Raw genomic sequence first — 22,545 nt, 5'->3', positions numbered from 1 at the left:
AACAATTTATTGAAATATGATCTAATTAGACCAAAGCCTTTTGATGTTTTTTTCATCCGTAATAATTGGGTACAATATAATCCCATAGTAATTTATTAAGCCTTATAGTTAAAGTTTGCTTTCTACTAGAACACAATTCTAATGCATTTCCTAGAAATTGGCATATATCGATAGTGCTTTTTTTTATCTATAATGCAACTGGAAAAGTTAAGATTCTAAATAGCTTATAAGAATCATGCTTGTTATTCGAGGATACCTAAGACCTAATTTAGGAGTGCGTTAGAGATATTTGATAATTTCTTGACACTAAAAAGTGATTGTTTAAGAAAAATTTGTAATATAGAATATAGACATACACAAAACATAATATTAGAACAACTAATAATTAACTATAATAAGCTTATAATCATACCTCGATGTTTGTTAACCTCTACCCCCTTACCATTTTCATCATGGTCATGCTTAATAGCGGTGCTCTTTATCGTTGGAATTGTTCGAAGTTATTCCAATCCAAACTTTTTGAGAGGCTCTTTACTATACTTCAATTGGTTAACAAAAATTTTATGTGTTAAATATAAAGTTTGAGGAAAAACATAAGTACCCATCATACTCATATCCAATTCCCTGTACTTACAATACTCAAATTCCTTGCATAAAATCTTATAGTAGCTTTGAAGAATATGTCATTAACATAAAGTTAAACTATGATTAAATAACTAACTTCATGTTTAATAAATATAGTAAAGAAAATTTTGCTCATGTAAAAACATTTTGAAATCAAGAAAGTGTTAAGGTTTTCAGACTAGATTTTAGGATCTTGCTTAAATTGTATAAAGCCTTTTTTGAGTTTAAGAACCTGGGGTTTTCTCAACATAAACTCCTTTAATGATAAAACCATTTAAAAAATCATTATTAACATCAATTTGAAAAGGCTTAAGTTTTTTCTTAAATAAAAAAATGTCAGTTTCATTTATTTGGACTCTAATCTAGAAAATTATGCATAGTCTCATTAAAATATATTCCTCCTTATTGGTTATAACCTTTGGTCATCAATCATGCCTTGTTACAAACTATATATCTAGACTCATCAAGTTCATTTTGAAAGACCCACTTTGTTCCAAAAACCGTGTGACCTTTGGGCCTAAAGAATGGTTCTCAAACTTTGCTTGTCTCAAATTGATTGAGTTCCTCTTGCATTATGAGTATCCAATACTTGTCTTTCAAGGTCTCCTCACTAATGTTAGGTTAAAGATGAGAGATGAAAACAACATTATTGATATGTTTCACTATGTTTCTCAACATATGGATTACACACACATACATGTTAGGTTTGAACACATTTAGAGATGTCAATAATAATGACATCTTGAGTTTATCTTCTCATTTTTCTTATAGAAATTGGGATATCAAGAGTGGCTAGAACATAATAAGAAATTAAGCCTATGGAACATAAAGATAATTATACAAAATGAACTTCATCTATGATCTTTCTCTATTTGTGCTATCTTAGTAAGCTTGAAGTTTGAGTTTGTTTCCAAATCCAACTTTTAATCCAATCATCAATTTATTGAAGTTGTTTTATATTGAAGTATACTTATAACATGATAAGCACTTTTTGTTTTTGGTCCCCAATATGTTTTGGGTCATGTTGCTTAGCTTTCATATAATAAAAAAAAGTAGTTCTTTTAAAAATTCATATCATTTTAACACAATAATATGAATTTCTTTGGATAAAACATGTGTGAAATATAACCATCAAAATTACAATAATCACAAACAATAGAATCATTTTTATTATAAGAATACGGGTTAGCAATATGATTCTTTTTTCTTGATAAATTGCGAGTGTTATGAGGTTTGATGGAACATGTTGCTCTTACAAAAGAGTTTTTGGATCGTTTACACCTTTTGAAAGATTAGCAATTGAAATAAACAACTTTTAAAAATTTTGGTTTTTCAAACATCTCAACAAAGCTTTTTGTTTCTTTTACCACTTTTGGAAAGATCAATTGACACACCCTGAATATTCTCTAAATCATTTCCTAAAACATCACAAGTTGGGGTTTGAGAAATCATCATTCTCAATTTTAAGAAAACTTTCTATTTTAGTTTCTTCAAATTCTTTTACCTTTAAAACCATCAATTAATTTTCTTTTTTTCAACAATTAAATTTCTATTTAAAATAAAAAATTCATAGTTGTAAGAGCAACATTTTTCAAATAAAACTACTTAAACTCATTAAGAAATGCATTATAAAAAAATGTTGAAAAGAATCATCTATTATCTTATTGTCTTCATTCGCTTATAAAATATTAGTTGTTTCACTAATTAAATCAATTTTACCTTGATTGTTGGAGGAGAGAAACTTATCACGTCCCTTTTTCGTTGAACTAATTGAAGTTAGGGTAAAGAGATTACTCACAAGTTTTATAGTGGTTCAACACTAACGACCTACTTTGCTACCTTAGCATAAAGCTTGGACTTTGACTATCACTCACAATCTTCTTCATATGTGAGACCTCTCCTTTTATAATTGATTCTTTTTTCAAGGTTCAATATTCAAAATTTCACTCACATGATTGTTTTTCACAAGCTCCATATTGAAACATAACCAATCATTTTCATAGGCTCAAGATTGAAACCTAAATGATCTATTTTATAGGCTCAAGATTGAAACCTTCACGGTTTTTTCACAAGATTATGATTAAAAAAAACACATGAGCAAAAAAATCAAAGTAAAAAATTAAAGTGGTTATAATGCCACTTATACTTTAACAAGATTTTTCACTCACAATTAATAAAAACAACACTCACTAATAAGAAATATATTACAATATTAAAATCTCAAGTCTTTTGTAAGAAAGGAATCTAACTCTTTTAGGTAAAGTGCATGGTGCAATTAGTATGAAAAGAAGAATAATCAAAGAGTATGTTCAAAGTTAATAATAATTTCTCAATGATTGCATCCAGATGTAAAGGTTAAAGGAAACACTAATTTATTAAAAAAAAATTTAGCTAACTAGCCAACTAAAAGAAAGAGAGAATATGCCAAAACAATTTGAATTCTAGGAGCTTCGATATACTAGATGGATCAGTCTGGATAAAGTAAAATATGTCAAGCTATAGTAAAGGTGGTGATATGGAGTGTTGAAAAGGACTATCTTGTTTGTTCTTGTTTGTCCTATATGGCAAAGAGATGATAAGGGTATTATAAATTCGAATTTCATCTTGAGGAAAAAGAAATTCAATTTTTTATGTAAAAACAAGCTAGGTACATCTCTCACACACTTTTTCATATGAGAGAAAGAGATTTTTTAGATCATATAAGATTACAAGGGTTTGGTTACATGGTAAAGAAAATGGTAATTTGATTTACCAATTGTCTAATGTTGTGTGTTTGGCATGGTTGTTTGCTTTACCATTTATCTTTACAATTTTTATGTAGTGTGATTAACTTATTTACCTTATAACATTTGTTTAACCATAAGTCTTTGAATTTAGGTATGGTGTGGTCATCTAATTTACCAAGGTCTCAGGCTTTTTAAGTGTGAAAACAAAATGCTTTAAGCTAATTTGGGGATAAGTTTTCAAGAGTTACATTAGCTCTTAAATAGACTTGATTTATAATAAATATAACCCTTAAGACTAATCTTGAAGCAAAAGTCACATAAATGTGATTTCCAATTTTGAAAATTTTCAAAACATATTAGAGATCCTTGAGTTACATAAATAATAATGAAGTTTCATCAACACAAATTCAACACTTTAATTAGCAACCATTTACTGGTTTGACTCATCAAAACTAGTATCAATCAATACCTTTAGACTAATAGTAAATGTTTGGTAGATGTCATATTTGTACAGAACAACTCATAAAATTATGATTGGACTTGAATAAAGAGTGATACTTTGTCAAAGTGAGTAACAAGGTTATAAATCTTATATTTGGTCTAATAGTGGGCTCAATTTCTTATCAAGATAATACTTTCTATTGCTATCATTTGGATTCATCATTATACTTATAGCAGGCATGATGTCTCGATTGGGTACTAATCACCAATGAAATTTCATGCTTTCAAGTATGTTAGTCTATATTATGTTTAATCTTTTATTCAATTCAAAAAGGTGAAATAGAAATGGAATTAGTCTTTTCATGATGTATTTAATATACTCTTCATTTCCTTGGTATTAAATAGTATGGTTCCTATCAATATTATTGCTTAGATTAGATAATTTTCCTTTTAATTACTTGTCTAATGTGAGCTTGGTTAAGAAGTGGAAAATAAATTTAATGCCATTTGCAATGATGTTTCCTTGGCTATCATTATGTTATGGTGTAGATCATTTTACTCTCTTAACAACTCATAGTGACATATATATATTAGTATCCTTGATTACCATGGTATTATCAAAATGGATCATAAAATAATGTATGATCGATTATGAAATGCATAAAAGAAAAAAATTTCATCTAGTGTGAATGGGAATTTTGATTACCTTAGTTCTTTTAACAACAAGCTCTAAAGGTCTAAGTTCTTTTTTCTAAAAAAATCTAGAAATTTCTAAATAAAAACATAATGTTATAGGGGGACTTTGCTTATGACATCACTTTTTTTCATGACAATAGGAGCTAGAAATATTACCTACATAAAAGCCCAAGACATATAATTGAAGAGGTGAATTAGGTGTTCTAAATACTAAGTTCTAGCTTGACTAACTTAAGTTATCCATGGAATGTTATCATAATATTATAGGGGGGCTTTGCTCATGACTTCACTCTTTTGCATTATAAGCTTTAAGATTCTTTTCACATTTTATATGTGCTCTTTATGATCTGTAAGACCATCGTATTTAACCAAGTCATGTCTATTGAACTATTAGAATGCTTAAGCTACATACATCAACCACACTTCCACTTATAAGAGGTGAATAATATTTGTAGTGGGTGAATAATGTATACAAGAAGTGAATGGTGATAAGAGGTGAATAATATTTGTAGTGGGTGAATAGTGTATACAAGAAGTGAATGGTGTTTATAAGATGTAAATAATATTCGTATGAGATGAATAGTGAATGAGCAAAGAGAATATATATATATATATATAGAAGTTATGGTCTTGTATGATATTGTGTGAGCATGTATCAATTGTCTCTTCCTCTTTTACCTAGTGACCTGTGGTATTTATAGATCTGCAGGCCTTATAAACTTACGTAGTGGAGGAAAAATGATAAATAGTATTTTCTTTTCTAGAAAGTTGAGTTATTGGTTGTTGTGTTTTCTATGTCATTAGTGGAAAGGTTGTCCTATTAGATAGTTATTTGTGAGATAGAATGGCTAGGCCAAGAGATTTGGTGTAGAAGCCAAGTGAGGGATAACCATTAGTGTAAGGAGATTTGGTTTAGAAGCCAAGTGAGGGATAGCCATTGGTGTAAAGGATGGTCATTTCAAGCAAAGATGGAAACTTTATATAGTGGTGCATGCTTGGGGAAGATAGCCATTAGCGAGAGAGTAGGTATTTTCTAAGAAGACAATGTAAGGGAGATAGCCATTTGTGTGAAAGGATGGCTTTTATAAGCACGTCATACTAATAAAAATGATAGGTTGAGAATTTTTTTTTAATTATATTGTGTGCTTGACAAGGTAGCCATATAGATGTTTGTGGCTTGATGAGTGAGAAAGAATGAGAGAAGAAGAGAGAGTTTGGTTGGGCTTGCTAGGAGAGGGTTTAGTTGGGTCTTTTTTTAGGAGGGTATGGTTGGGCTTCCTTCAAGGAGGTTTTGATTGGCCTTTGAATTTCTTTTCCTTTCTTCCTTCCTCTCTAGGCCTCGGTTAGGCCTTCTTCCCCTTTCTTCTTGTTTCTTCCTTTTTCTCTTATTCCTCCCCTCTTAGCCTCAATTACACTAGTAAAGGTTTAATTAGGTTGTCTGGCCTTATTTGGATCTAGCATCTTTTTTTATTTTGCAACATCATTTTCCCTTAATATTTTTAAATATATCGTGTTTGAAAGATTTAATTAGTTGAACCAAGGGAAGATAAAATATTTATTGTTTTATATTTGTCATGTTACTAGACTTATTCGTCCCTGATATGTAACTTGTCATGAGAAGTATTCTAAATGAAAGAATTGTTGGGAGATGAAGTTTAGTGATAATATAAGAAGTTGAGTCATTGATTATTTTGCCTTCTATGTTATTGGTGGAAAGATTGTCTTAAGAGATAGTTTTCGGTGATAAGGGGTGGTTAGGCCTGGAGAATTAGTGTAGGAGCTAGGTGAGGGATAGTCATTGGTGGAAAGAATGACCATTTTCAGGCAAAGATGAGAACTTTTATATTGTGATGTGTGCCTAAGAGGGATAAACATTGACGAAAAAGTAGGCATTTTATAAAGAGACAAGGTGAGAGAGATTGTCATTGGTGTGAAATGATAGCCTTTTTAGATGTCAAATGAGATAGGTTAAGGGATTTTTTACTATGATGTGTGCCTAAAGTGTAGACGCATATTCATGTGTGGCTTGATGAGTGAGAGAGTGGGTGAGAAAGAAAGAGAGTTCATCACTTGAAGGGGGTTCAGTTGGGCTTCCTTGAAAGAGAGTTCAGGAGGCCTATATATTTCTTTTTCTTTTTTTGCTTTTTTTTTCTAGGACTCAATAGAATATTCTTCATCTTTTTTTTTCTTTCTTTCTCTTTTTTTTTTTCCCCTCTTCTTGGCCTCAGTTGGGCCAGTGGGAGTTTAGTTGGGCCACTTGACCTGGATTGGACGGGACACTCTATTTTTTTGTATCATCCAGCTAAATATTAGTACTTAACAAAAAAAAAAGTTCTTAAAACAAGTAAAACTTCCCGTTACGTGGAGAGCATATAGATGGCGATAAGCACGAAGGAGGGAAGAGTGTAGAAGGATATTGAGAGTTGAGTCTAGAGACAAGAATTGAGAAGAGAGAAGTACGTAAAATGAAAAAAAAAAAAAAAGAAAAAAAAAAAGAGCTTAGATGAAGAGAGAAAAGCGGCATGGGCCAGGGGAGATAAAGAGGGTTGACTAATATTTTGATTTTATTATACACTCTTGTAAAATACTATATAATTTTTTTAGTAAACACACCTCTTGTTGCAACTAATGGCCAACGCACACATGATATCTAGCGGCAGCCCTCCTCTACCTCCCATAAATATGGCCTCCCATTTTGTGTTGAAATCACCGAATCTGTAACTTAGAATTACTTCTGGGTGGCGAGAGAGAGAGAGAGAGAGATGGGTAGTTATATCGAAGAAAACTCTGCTTCTCCAGTCAAACTGCCAACGATAAAGTTCACCAAACTATTCATCAATGGAGAATTTGTAGATTCAGTTTCAGGTATGTTTCTGTACCTCTCTATCTTTCCCAATCGTACTGAATCAGTCCTACGCGCACACACGAGTATTTCTTGCCTGATTCATTCACCTAACCTTTTCACCAGTAGCATTTATGATGGAATTTTCGTCGTGTCCTCTTTCCAAAATCAACATCTTCGCTATAGGCCTTCTCTTTCTTTATGTTTTATCATGAACAACAAGCTAATTAATATACCTGTTCATCGTCCCTGTCTTTGGCACCCCATCGAGCACGATCGATTCGGTGTTAGCTTATGTTGTTTGTCTGTCTAAGGTGATTTTAGCTATGAAAAAAGATGTCTCGAAATGAAAATCACAGTTTTTCTCGCCATAGACTCTCTCAAGGAAAGAAAAATCCAATCGAAAAATGAAACAATTTTCTATCACTACAAAATGGCAGCAGCTGGAAAATATTATCGTCATTTCATTTGCTGATTCCATCTGGGCTAAATGTTACTGTCAGTTTCTTTGTAGAACAGCTATCTGTGTCTGTACAAATGTAACTTACCTGAGAACATTATCTTATTTGACGAATTTTTTAATTTTTATTTTGTACTTGAATTTTTTTTATTAAAAAGGAGGAAATATCTATTTTATAAAATATTTGTTAAATAAAAGTCATGAATCATGGTGCGAATAAATTTTACATAATGCGACTCATGATGGCCTGCACCATAATCATATAATATAAAAGGGGCAACAAGAACTTATTAAAAAAATATGGATTGCTTGTCAGTTTGTGTATAGTTGCTCTAATATTTTTTGGTCGAATAATTGATTTAACAATGCATGATATTTTATAATATAAACTTTCGTGTTCACTAGTGACGCGCAGTGAATAAGACAGCTTATATTATAAAGTACAATTAACACCGGTAAGAATATTTTATTTTCTAATTTTTCAAAATTATCTTAACCTTGATCGACTACGTTTCTGGTGGTGAAAAGGTATTTTTTTTTTAATTTAAATACAATTTTCCAGGTAAAACTTTCGAGACGATCGACCCAAGAACAGGAGAGGTTATAGCTAGAGTTGCAGAAGGAGATAAAGAGGACGTGGATTTGGCTGTGAAGGCTGCCCGCCAGGCATTTGATGACGGTCCCTGGCCTCGCATGTCTGGTGCTGTACGTAATCCTATCTAACACTCCTCTTTTTTTTCTATTTTCTTTTTATCTAAGCTATACATTAAAAATAAAAATAAAAACTAAACGTTTAAAAAAATTATTAAATAAAAAATATACTATTCTAATTCGCCGTATAATTTATTCTAGCCCCTGCGGTAAGAAATTGATTGCGTGATTCGCAGTGCTTTGAGAAATTAGTGTAGAAGTAGCTGTGCCCTCCAAGCTAGTATATTGACGAATACGCTACAGTTTTCAACTCATGACATAACACGCATTTCTAAGTCATAATCTGCAGTAAGATTATACAATTCAATTTCAGGTTAGTTTATGCATCTTGAGCTTTAGACTAGACCTAGTCCGGTCAGGACAATAAAGTATATCTTTACTATTCATTAAATAATATAGTATAGTTCATTTATGCAAAGTAGCTCTGTCATACTTTTCATCTCTTTGCGTTTCAAACGCAAAAATACTATGAAATCCATAACAATGAACTATGTTTTTTTCTTTACCAAACAGATTACATCTGTTTATTAAACAAAATACATACACAATCTCATTACCAAACAATCTTGATAAAAATATATTTAATTAATTTCTTGATGAAAATATATTCATGTTAGTTTATGTATACGATGATGATAATGATGATGATTATGATGATGATGATGATTGAGACTAAATTAATTTCTAAGTTTAAAGATATATTTTGCACATCGGTCTAATGTATTTAAAAGACTTAATAAATCCGCTTTCAAAATCCAAATCCTAATATATTTAAGGGTGCATTATACTCTTGAATCAACCTACCCGAGCTACATGTAATTAAATAAATACCCTACCTAGCTAAGAATTAATTATCAATATACACAAAATTAATGAGTAGCTTTACATGCATGAACTTCAATGGCAAAATACCTATCTAAGATTTGACTTCTAGCCGGTGGTGACTGGTGAGATGATGCTGAAGTTGACATTATCTCTGTCCATTAATGTTTGTTGCATTCCACTTCTCATCAAGGATAATAATAATAATAATAATAATAATAATAAAGATTTGTTGTTTAACTACCACAAGAGAAATTAAAAAAAATATTGTTACTTTAACTAGAAATTCTCATGTTCAAGTTCTTAAAACGATGATGTCGGACTTAGTAATCAGAGAGGATCACAAGTAAGAAAGCTTTCGTTAGATTCCATTCTAGCCACAAAAACCATGATCTTGATGTTAATAATTTTTTTTTAAAAAAGAAAGTTTGATTGAGGTAGTTTGATCCTTTAATCATATCTAAAAAGTAAATTGAGTTTCGAAAGTTTATTTTGATTTGATTATAAGTTTTTAGGCTATTTAGAGTGTATTTATCATTAAAAATCAAGTTAAGAAGGTTTGTGGGATATTTGTTTGGTGTTCGTAGGCAGAAATATGTCAAAAATTTGTTTTTCAATCTAAAAACTCAGCTCTTGACTTTTCAATAACTAAAGTTGACCAGAAATTATTCCAGCGAACAACGTATGATTCATTTAATTAAAAAAAAAACATGCACCCCGGTTGGCTAAGTCCAAGAACACGTGGCCTTACATTACAGGTTATAGAATATAAACTTAAAAAAAAATGATCTTTAATGTAATGTGATTGGAATTAAAACCAGGTTATAAACTAAAAAGTTTTTTAAAAGGATAGATTGCAGATGAAGTGGAGCGCTATAAAGCAGAGGTTTATTTGGAAATTTACAGCTTCGACATTCAAAATATGAGGCAAATGGATATAACACGCATTTCTAAGTCATAATCTGCAGTAAGATTATACAATTCAATCAATTTTTAGAGACTTATTTAATAATTTAAGGTTTATATTTTTTTTTTATGGAGATTGTGCTAACCCTCACACCTACATAATAAATAGCTTCCTTCTATTGGAGAACAATAATAATCAAATAAATTATAAAATCATTAAAACTCAAATTTAACTAGTTAAGTAAGTTATATATATATATATATATATATATATATATATATATATATATATAGATGAGTAATAAAATCTAAGATTTTTAGAAATAATATTAATATGTTAAATAATTAATTATTTTTTTAGTTTAAAATAATTTGATTTGTATCTGGATGAATGGTAATAGCAAGTGATAACTAGCAAACCAAAGTTGCCACCAGTGTTTGGCATTGTAGTTGGAAAGTATTTTTGAAAAATTTTGAATTATTTTTTAATTAATATATTTTTAATATTTTCAGATCATTTTAATGTGCTGATATCAAAAATAATTTAAAAAAAATAAAAAAATATTATTTTAATATATTTTAAAATAAAAAAAAACCGCTACAATAACTTCTAAGATTACCGCTATTGGAGTTTTTAAAAGGTTTTAGCCGTTAATTTGTTTTTATTTGAAAGATCTTTTTGTTGCATGTTGATTGGTACGTACGCACACACGTAGTCCAATATATGTTAATTTGTTTTTATTTGAAACATCTTTTTCTTGCATGCTGATTGATACGTCCGCACACACGTAGTCCAATATGTGGTGTTGGCTAATGACACGTGGCTAATGTCAAACATGAAAATGAGGTGACACGATGAGCCACGACTCTACTCTTACTAGCGCAGCGTATATAGGTTGTCCAAGGACCGACACACTTGCAGATGATGATCTTGTTTGTACTCTAATTTTTTAATGTTCACTAATCTAGTTTAAAATAAAGCATTAAAAAAGTGGTTGGCATTTTAAAAATTAATTATTTTTTCAGATAAAAAGTGATTTTTATAAACATGAAAAAATATATATAATTCTATTATCTTAAATAGTTAATTTAATAATTGTATACCCAGATTTATTATCTCAAGTAATTAAATTCTAAATTACTTGAGATAATGAGTCTGGGTATACAATCATTAAATTAACTATTTAAGATAATACGAATTATATATATATATATATATATATATATATATATATAATTGGTTATTATAAAAAACTAATTAGAGATAACTCAGTTTTTTAATATTTTTAGCACAATATAATAATTAAATTATGTTTAGAAATAAAAAAATTTAAATTAATATCTATGAACTTTTTGAATTTTTATTTTTTAAACAAATAATATAACTAAATTATTTTTAGAAACAAAAATCTTTGAAATGATATTTAGAGATTTTTTTTATATTTTAATTTTAAATTTTTAGTTATAATTCAGTTAACTAAAAAATAATTTAAAATTTTAATAAATATAAAATATTATTTAAAAGTTAAAAAAATGTTGCACTTGCTAGCGTACAAGGCAAAGATTGTTGTTATTTGTATATAAGTTTTATTTTATTATCTTATTTTTTCAAACATTGATTGTCCATTGTTAATGTTATTTTGGAGAGAGAAAGATGTGAGAGAGTGTGTGGTTAATTTGTTGTTTCCATTACTTCTCTCTTAATCATTTCATCTTCTTTTTTTGAATTTTTTGGTTCACCGATGATATAAAGTATAGGGGAAAGTGAAAACACCATCAATTTATATAAGAGTTTTTTTTTAAAAAAAAAATTATCTCTAATTAAATTATTTTTAGCAGTTCTATTTAAAAAAAAGTAACATTATGATAATTTTTAAAACTTTTTTTAATGATATTTGTGTATTTTTCAAATAAAAGATTTATTTATTTCTTGAGAAATTAATTTGTTTCTTAAACAAATTTCTCAATTTAAATATTTGTCTTTGACAGTATTTTTAATTCAAATGATTTTATTGTCAATATAAAATAATAGTTCATTACTAAATAATTTGATGGGTTTAATCTCAATAATAGTAAACGAACAAGCTATATAATTTGCTTATTTTATAACCATTTGAAATTTTAAATTGAATCTTATACATTCATGCTGACCTTTTTCATGGACAGATTTTAGATTCATTTATCAATTCTTCGTAACAATTTTGTTTGTTATATTCAATTTTTTTTTTTATAAAAATAAAAAAGCTACTTTGTTACTACTAAATATTAATAAAAAATAAAAATAAAATTAAATAAATAATACAAAAAAGCTAAAACAAGAAGACTGTTCATGTTAGTATTCATAAAATCTTAGAAGACTATTCATGTCACTATCGTGTTGTGTATGCTCTCAGTGTGTATATGATGTGCCATAACTTATTTTTACATTACATTAAATATCATAATTGCAAAATAAAATTTCAAGATATAGTTAAAAAGTTATTGAAAGAACAATCACCAACATTAATAAAGAAAGAGTTTTTTTTTTTTTTTCATTTGTACTATTCAAGAGGCATGTTTTTCTGCACTTTGATCCCTATAGTTTTCATACTTTTTATATCAAGCATGAAACTTTATCTACATTACATTTTAGTTCTTTATAGTTGAGAGAGGTGAGAGTAAACTCAAGGGAAAAGAGAGGAAAGAAAAAGCTTTCGTTCGACCCCATTCTAGCCGCAAAAACGATGATCTTGATGTTAATGAGTTTAAGAAAGTTCAATTGAAGTAGTTTGATCCTTTAATTATAGCCAAAAAATAGATTGAGCTTCGAAATTATGTATCATCCATTTAATTAAAAACAAAACATGCACTCAAGCTTGGCTCAAGCCCAAGAGCGCCTTACATTACAGGTTATAGAATATAAACTTAAAAAAAAATGATCTTTAATGTAATGTGATTGGAATTAAAACCAGGTTATAAACTAAAAAGTTTTTAAAATGGATAGATTGCAGATGAAGTGGAACGCTATAAAGCAGAGGTTTATCTGGAAATTTACATTTAGGACATTCAAAATATGAGGCATATGGATTAGTAACAAATAAACAAGAACGCATATTTTTATACACAACAATTCTGTTTATGGGTTAGTGCGATGCTAACAGGAAGGATGATCTTGTTTTGTTCTTGAAATGTGACCTGCAGGAAAGAGGAAGGATTATGATGAAATACGCAGACTTAATTGATGAGCATATAGAAGAGTTAGCTGCGCTGGACGCTATTGATGCTGGGAAGTTGTTTAGCGGGGGCAAAGCTGTGGACATCCCGAATGTAGCACGTCTACTACGTTATTATGCAGGTGCAGCTGATAAAATTCATGGGGAAGTGTTGAAAATGTCACGCGAGCTTCATGGATACACGCTGCGTGAACCCATTGGTGTTTCAGGGCATATCATTCCCTGGAACTTCCCTAGCTCCATGTTCTTCATGATGTCAGCCCCAGCCTTAGCTGCCGGGTGCACCATGATTGTAAAACCAGCCGAGCAAACACCTCTTTCGGCTCTATTTTATGGTCATCTAGCCAAGCAGGTAAGCTTGGCAAGTCGTTATTGTCTTTTGATGCAGAACTGTAATATTCCTCACCGGCTCTCTTGTATCTCTGTAATAAGCGAAATTGATTCTCCAGTGCCCTCATTAAAGTTCTTGGATTAATTTGCTTACGTTTATTTTATTTGATAATCAATCAGGCAGGAATGCCTGATGGAGTGATCAATGTAATAACCGGATATGGACCAACGGCTGGTGCTGCCATTGCATCTCATATGGACGTTGACAAGGTGATGTCTAGCTAGCTAGTTTGGTCACTTGATATTATTTTTTGTTTGATTTTCAAGAAACTGGAAAGGATTTTAATTATTCCGTACGAGCTATATGTTGAACCTTGTATCTGTGCCCTGGTCTTTTCAGGTATGTTTTACAGGGTCTACCGAAGTTGGACGGAAAATAATGCAGGCTGCAGCAACAAGCAACTTGAAACAAGTTTCACTTGAATTAGGAGGCAAATCACCTCTCCTAATTTTTGACGATGCTGATGTAGATAAAGCTGCAGATCTTGCTCTCCTTGGCATCCTGTATAACAAGGCAAACATGTTTCCCTTGCGTGCATATTTCTACATTTCTACTCAATGATGAATTCAGATTAAAATGCAGAGTACTAACCTTTTTGCTTGGAGAGTGATAATCAACTTCCTTGCATTCATATTTCCAGGGAGAAATTTGCGTCGCGAGTTCCCGTGTTTTTGTTCAGGAAGGGATTTATGATGAATTTGTAAAGAAGTTGAAGGAGAAGGCAAAAGATTGGGTAGTTGGGGATCCTTTTGATCCAAGGTCTCGCCTAGGTCCACAGGTAGGGAATGATCATGGATCGATGCATGAGTTTCTTTTTTTTGAGAATATTTAAAAAGCTCGCAAGTCCCTACTTCCCAGACGCAGGCACAAATTCGTATGATACGTACTCTATGAACCCACCATCTGTAATGTGTGTTTCATAATTATGTTCAGGTTGATAAGCAGCAGTTTGATAAAATTCTTTCGTACATCGAGCATGGAAAACGAGAAGGGGCCTCTTTGTTAACAGGTGGTAAACCTGTAGGCAAGAAGGGATATTTCATTGAGCCTACAGTTTTCACAGATGTTAAGGTAAACTTCCTGAAGTTCAATGGGTCCTTGTGATCATACATTCTTATGAACCTTCGTTTTACTAATTCTTAGCGACAAATTGCTCAGGAGGACATGATGATAGCAACAGATGAGATTTTTGGACCGGTAATGTCACTCATGAAGTTCAAGTAAGTACATTACTCGGACATTAATTTCTGCTTTCCCATGAATTAGGAAGGCAAATCCATGAAGCACTTGCTGGTAAATAAATAACTATTTCACCAGCCTTTCCTAGTTTGAGAAACAACTAAATATAAACAAGCGTACAGGTGTGATTCACGAATGAATTGCGCATCAGCTTTCAAGCAATGGCAATTTTCGACAGAATCGTCAAGAACATGCTCTTGACATCTGTTTTGTCAACACGAACGTTGTCATATTGGAAAATCTTTTCTCGTGTCTTTTTTGCAGGACAATTGACGAGGCAATTAAGAAGGCAAACAACACAAAATATGGCCTTGCAGCTGGTATTGTTACCAAGAACTTGGATGTAGCTAATACTGTGTCGAGATCCATCCGCGCAGGCACCATTTGGATCAACTGCTACTTCGCGTTTGATAACGACTGCTCGTATGGAGGATACAAGATGAGTGGATTTGGAAGGCATCTTGGAATGGAAGCCCTTCATAAGTTCCTTCAGGTCAAGTCTGTTGTTACCCCCATATACAACTCCCCTTGGCTATGAATAAGATGAACGGGTGGTTCCGGTCAAGCTTCATCGGAGGAGCTACTCATGTGTCGTGTTTTCCTTCTCTTTCTAAATGAATAATTCAAAAATGTATTGTCTTTCTTCTCCGCCGCCGCGTTGTACCAAATAATATTAGTTCGGAAGGTTTCCTTCAGCGACTTCCAAACTGTGTAATAACCATTTTCTGATAACATGCTTGGTCAACTCAGTAGTTCCTCATTTTCTAATAGCGTCAACGACTCTTTCTATCTATTTAAATCCATTTTGCCTCCGTTTTTTATATTTTTAGTATTTAAAAAAAAAAAATTCAAAAACTTACTTTCGATGTTTTTGGTTTTTAACGGCGTTCATTACAAAATTATTAATTAATTTAAAAAAAAACAACTAACTTCTAATTAAAAAAAAATTGAACTTTAACATTGCTAATAAATTTCTGATTTTTATTTCCTAAAAAAAAAAAATTTGGTTGAATGAATTTGTTACGGTAAAAATCCAAAATACAAAATTTTTATTTATCAAAATTAATGGTTGAAAGATTATTACAATTCTAAATTGGAAAAGTAATATTAAATATAAAATTAACATAAAATAAAAATAGAATTCTAAACTTATTGCTAATTAATTTACGGTTAACAAATTATAAAATAAAAAACTTCACAATTAAATAAATATTACAATAAAAATATGCAAAAATTATATATATAGAAAACTTTATGTATTAATTGTGAGAAAAAAATTGTAAAAACAAAATGAAAATGAAAAACAATATGAGTGAATGTCTCCAATAATTAATATGCACCATATTTTATTGCAAGCTTCTTCATCACCGTTGATTTATATATAAGAAGGATTCTCTGGGAAAACGTTGGAAACCATAGACCCCAGAACAGGATATGCCACAGCGAGAATTGCGGGAGGAGATAAAGAGGATGTTGATTTCTGTGAAGGCTGCCGTCATGCTTTTGAAAGCGGCTCGAGGCCCCGGTTGTCCGGAGCGGTATGCGCTTAATTATATCTTTCTCTAATAAGCGAGCATGCTCAAGTGCATGTATACTCTGGGGTGTAGAAAAAACTTAATTTTTATTTTAAAAAAATTATTTTTTACCGATAATTATTTGGACCGTATCTCTAAAGCGAGGGTTAATTAGAATGTTACTAGCCTTGATACTCGTGTCTGGACCATTTGTTTATGAAAAAAAAAATATTCATGTTTTATAAGTGTGTTTTTTTTAAAAAAAAAACATTTGTGGCTTGGTCATAAATTCGATTGGGTGGAATAAGTTGATTTTATTTTAATTAAACAAAAAAAAACGACAATAAATAGACCAAATTATTTTTTAAAAAAATAATCAAGATAACCTGAAATTCTTTTTTAAATAAACAAACAAATTATATAACTTAATTTACAACCCATTAAATACATAAAGAAATAACTCGACTTAGTGCTGAGATGGTCGACCTGGGGATAAAATAAATGTTCTTGAGCAGTTGTTGTTAACCTTCACGTATACATGCGGTCTACCTCGTCGCCTACCTTGTTCCAACAAAGATCCTCCTCCTCTTTCTCCTCCTACATCTTCTATCCATTAGAGAAATTGTATTCAACAATATTTCTAAATTAATAATAAAATTTTGGTTTTTTTCTTTTTAATTTTTTTCCTGGTTTTTTTATTTTTTTATTTTTTAAAAAATATTGAATACAATAAAGACGGAATTACCGACGGACTTTAAATCATAGACGGAATGAATGATGAAATAAGTCCCTCGAGAAGTTTCAAAGAGTTGGAAAAAAATTACAGGATTTTATCACTAATAACTACAAATGAAATTACTAATGGACTAAATCCCACAAAAAGTTCTAGAGAGTTTGAGAAAAATTACAGGACTTGCCACTATTAGATGTAAATCTTTAATGGTTTAATTCTATCTTTAATATGCATAACAACAATATGTTTTTTGACGATTAGTTATCGTTCGTGATTTCATCGATATATGTTTTTCCGACATAATCAATGTTTAAAGGCTGACAGAATATTTCATTTGTGTTATGCAATATTCTAGTAGTGCAAACCCACAACCTGAGTCATTAAACCTAAAGCACTTTACCTGAAAAAATTATAAAGCTCAATTCCTAGTCAATCAAATATTGAATGATAAATTTAAAAACATATTTCAATTATACAAAAAGATTAAAAAATAGCAATTAAAAGAATAAGAATCAAAATTTAAATACAAAATAAATTTTATATTTGATTGAAAGGTGTAATTAAAATGAAAAATCAATTTAGCAAAAAGACCCAAAAAATAAAAATAAAATGAGAATCAAAATTGACATAAAAATAAAAATATTTTTTGATTGAATGGTGAAATTGAAAAGAAAAATAACTTTAACAAAAAAAAAAAGAATGAGGATAAATTTGGTAAAAATAATATACCATAAATTTGGATTGAATGATGAAATTGAAAACAAATAAAACTTTTACAAATGATCAAGAACAAATTAGAAATAAAAACAATGCAGACCAAATTGAAAAACATAATACCATAAATTTGGATTGAATGATGAAATTCAAAACCAATAAAACTTTTACAAAAGGGCAAAAACTTTTATTAATTGAAATATGTTTTATGTTTAAATCAAAAGTATAGGGACCACCTTGGAAAATATAATGTATGTCAAATTGGAATTGATGGATGAAATTGAAAATAAATAAAACTTTTATTAAATGGTCATTAACAAAAATTAAAAATCAAAAGAATAAGAGCTAAAGTTGAAACATTAACAACAAAGAGGACCAACCTGTAATATTCAATGGAGGAGAGAGAGAAAAAGGTTCACTGACAACAAACTGCTCAATTGTCGCTGACATATGCTACCCCATGAGCAAAAAGACACTGTAACGCTTTCAACGACATAATAGAAAGGCATTTTTGGCCACCAGAAAGTGTCGTAGGGTCTGCCCAAAGTGTGGGGGCATCTCCAACGCACCATCATCTTTTTCAATTGAATTAATAATTAAACCCTGCTAAAATACCAAAATGTCATTAATGAACCTGGTAGTAAAAAAAAAACAGAGTGAAAAACACAAAAGACCTTAGCATGCATGGTTTAAAATTTGTATCCCAAAGGTAAATTTGTCATTTTACAATATTTAAAAAAATTGAAAAGACATTACTACTCTTGTTTGCTAGTTTGATGAATTTTGATTTGAAAAGATATTACATCATTTTATTGTGTTTTAAAAAATAAAAATAAAAACACATACCCTCAATCAATCTTTTTATGACTAAGGGAACATGCAAAAGACCTAAATACCCCTACAAATAAGGCACTTGTTTTTTGTTAGTACGAGCAATGATATTATTACACTGTTTTAGTGAATAATGTCAATGAATATGTATCTATAACATTTTTCAAACCACAATTAGCTTTGATAATACACACAGACACACACGCACACATTAAAATTTTAACCTACAAAAATAAAGGAATTCACTACAAGAAAATCGGCGAAAACCAACAAAATCACCGACTGAATTTTTTCATCGGTAAACATTACCGACAAAAATAATTCCATCTCTAATTTTATCGGTATATACCGACCGTATTGCCGACGGATTATATAGATTTTTGAAAAGTTGCAATGGTGTGATGACGTGGATTTTTTTCAGATGATTTTACCAACGGAATGACCGAGGGATTCAATCTGGGATCTCCGTACAGTGACGTGGCACAGTCATCGGCGAACTTACCGACGGGACGTGTCCGTCAGTGATTCCATCGGTAAAAGCCGATATATACCTACTATGCCGACTCTCTCTTCCTCTATTTCTCATTCTTCTTCCCCATCTTCTTCCCCATCCCAACTCTCCCCTCCCAAACTGCAGCCAACCACCCATCCCAACTCTCCCCCTCTTCTCAACACAAGCACTCAAGTTTCTTATACTTTTGTATGTGGTCACAACATCTGTTCTCCGAGCAATTTATATTGGATTTTATCATTTTTTATAAGTGAATCTATCCTTTTTAGTTTTAACATTTAAATGTCAATTTTATTATTTTTTATTATTTTTTTAGTATATGTATTTTATTAACGTATGTACTTATTTGATTGTTATTTGTCAAAGAAACTTGTAGTATGAATGTATAATTTTGTAGTTGTTATAATTTGTTTTAGATTTTGTTAAATTGTATTTGTTTGTAAATTGTTGAAACTTTGTTTGAATTTCACCAAATTAGATGTGTTGTAATGAAATAAATAATAGCTTGTTTAGCGGGTCCGTTTTAATTTTTATAAATTCTATTGTGGAGTATTGATTTCCGTTAATTTATATATGTATAAATTTGTATGGACGTTGATAATTGATAATTGATAATGAATATTTAACATAAGTTTTTTTTTAGTTTGTTGGATAATGTCAGGGCAAACCAATATTTTTGCAAATTTATTTACGTAACATAGTTAATTAATGTTGGATGATCGTCCATGGATGTATCAGGACTCACCCCAAGGATTGCGGAGGATAGATTATTGTAACGGGGTTTAGGGTTTTATTAATTTCGCAATATCTATTCCGAGGAATTTTACTGATGGCGGTATTAGATGTCCATGCAGGAAGTGTAAAAATAAAAAGTTTTTGCATCAAGATGTTGTAACGATGCATCTTCTAACCAAAGGGTTCATGGAGGATTACCTGTATTGGTATGCACACGGAGAACTATTTGTTTCTAATGAGAGCATGTAGAAAGGGTGGTTGGGTCAACTTCTAGTGCTAGCAACGTGCATGAAGTTGTAAATGACAACAGTAATCCTTACATGAATATGGTTATGGATGCAATGAGAATGAATGAAGGTAATGTTAGTGAATATCCAATCATAGAAGAAGAACCTAGCTAATACAGATGTATCAAGGTTTTTTAATCTGTTAAAAGATTCTGACGAACTATTATGTGATGGCTGCACAAACTGCAGTAAATTATCGGCTGTAGCACAAGTGTTCACCATCAAGTCAGATTACGGGTTGAGTGAGGCCGGTTATGACAAGATTATCGAATGAGCGAGAAGCATTTTACCTGAAGGGAACAGGCTGAAAAGGAACTTATATGCTGCAAAGTCCATGATGAAACCCCTCAGTTTAGGATACCAGAAAATTGACATGTGCCCTACCTTGCTCATGTTATACTACCTTGAAAATGTTGAGCTGACCGAGTGCATGACATGTGGGCATTCCCGTTACAAACCCAGAACTGGCAGGGGAAAGATTGTCGTGGCATATAAAAAATGTAGATACTTTCCAATCACACCTAGACTGCAGAGGTTATTCATGCCACCAAGGACTGTTGAGCACATGACATGGCACCAATCACATCATGCGGTTGATGGAGTGATGGTGCATCCTTCTGACGGCGAAGCATGGAAACACTTTAATAGTGTGCATCCTCACTTTTCAGCTCTTGGGTTGTGTACAGACGAATTCAACTCATTCGGATCATTTGTTGCTTCTTATTCTTGTTGGTCAGTCATATTGACAGTTTATAACTTGCCACTGGGGATGTGTATGAGGCCGGAGTTCATGTTTTTATCTATGGTCATACCAGGTCCGAGCAGTCCGAGGCTGAATATAAATGTTTGTCTTCGACCGTTGATTGATGAGTTGATGCAGTTGTGATCCTCTAAAGCTTTGACTTATGATATCTAGAGGAAACATAATTTTGTTATGAGAGCGGCTTTGATGTGGACTATCAATGATTTCGCAGCTTATGGAATGGTTTCTGGTTGGAGCACGCATGGAAAACTAGCATGTCTATACTGTATGGAAAACAACAAGGCATTCACGCTAACAAACAGGGGTAAAGCTTCTTTTTTTACTGTCACCGTCGTTTCTTGCCACCGAATCACAGGTACAGAAAGAACATAAAGGATTTTTTTGTTGGCAGAGTTGAAAAGGATGTTGCACCCCTGCGTCTTTCTAGTGAAGAATTGCATGATGTTGTATCAGAGTACGATGATATTTGTTTGATCTCCAATCAGGTAAGCAGAAGTTTCCTATTTTGGTTTGACCCATAATTAGGTAAAGCGAAGTATCTTTTGGGAGCTTCCTTATTGGAAGACTAATATTCTCGCCATAACCTTGATGTCATGCATATTGAAAAGAACATGTTTGATAACATTTTCAACACCGTCATGGATGTAAAGAGGAAGACAAATGATAAAATCAAGGCTAGATTGGATTTAGCGTTGTTCTATAACCGTAAAAATATGGAGTTGGTTTGTGATGGGTCACGGGTCGCAAAACCAAGAGCAAGCTTCGTATTAGAGAAAAACGCACAACTATTATTCCACAAATGGCTTAAGAGTCTGCGTTTTCCCGATGGACATGCCTCGAACATATCAAGGCTGGCTATAATTGGTATTTTATCAATGGATATGTCTTTCATACTGAAGAATACGGGCATGGAAGAAAGATATGCAACAACGGTGTTTGTATTAAGGGATCAACTTCTAGTGAGCTTGAAGTTGACTACTATGGTAGATTAGAAGAGGTCATCGAACTGTAATATCATAGCGAGCCGAATAGAGTGTTTTTATTCAAATGCTATTAGTATGACACAACTAACAGAGGAATCAGAGTAGATCCTCACTATGGTCTCGTTGAAATCAACTCAAAAGCTAGACTCCACAATGTAAACGATGTCTTTGTTTTCGCAAAGCAATGCCAACAAGTTTATTACACATACACCCCTTCCTTTAGAAAGGACCGATCAAGAGTTGATTGGTTATCCATTTTAAAAACCAAACCTAGGGGTCGTGTCGAGGTTGTTCAAGATGAGAACGAAGACACAAGTGTGATAGATGAAGTCTTTCAAGCTAGTGAGTTGGTTGAACCATACCGAGTTACTCCTTCGATTGACTTAGAAGAAAATTTAAATTTT

The 22,545-nt window shown here is 31.4% G+C and overlaps 1 protein-coding gene across 1 annotated transcript; it reads left to right on the top strand.

The window, feature by feature from the left end:
* Positions 1-7,100: 7,100 nt before the first annotated feature.
* LOC7458755 (aldehyde dehydrogenase family 2 member C4) lies at positions 7,101-15,838 on the top strand. The gene is made up of 9 exons (XM_052449124.1): positions 7,101-7,352; positions 8,352-8,494; positions 13,409-13,792; positions 13,951-14,040; positions 14,171-14,344; positions 14,472-14,609; positions 14,765-14,902; positions 14,990-15,051; positions 15,335-15,838. The coding sequence occupies exons 1-9, from the start codon at positions 7,250-7,252 to the stop codon at positions 15,606-15,608; spliced, it is 1,506 nt and encodes a 501-aa protein (XP_052305084.1). The 5' UTR covers positions 7,101-7,249; the 3' UTR covers positions 15,609-15,838.
* The last annotated feature ends 6,707 nt before the right edge of the window (positions 15,839-22,545 follow it).

The sequence above is a fragment of the Populus trichocarpa genome, chromosome 18 (genome assembly GCF_000002775.5).
Source record: "Populus trichocarpa isolate Nisqually-1 chromosome 18, P.trichocarpa_v4.1, whole genome shotgun sequence".
NCBI lineage: Eukaryota > Viridiplantae > Streptophyta > Magnoliopsida > Malpighiales > Salicaceae > Populus > Populus trichocarpa.
This window is presented reverse-complemented; position numbering and strand designations above follow the sequence as displayed.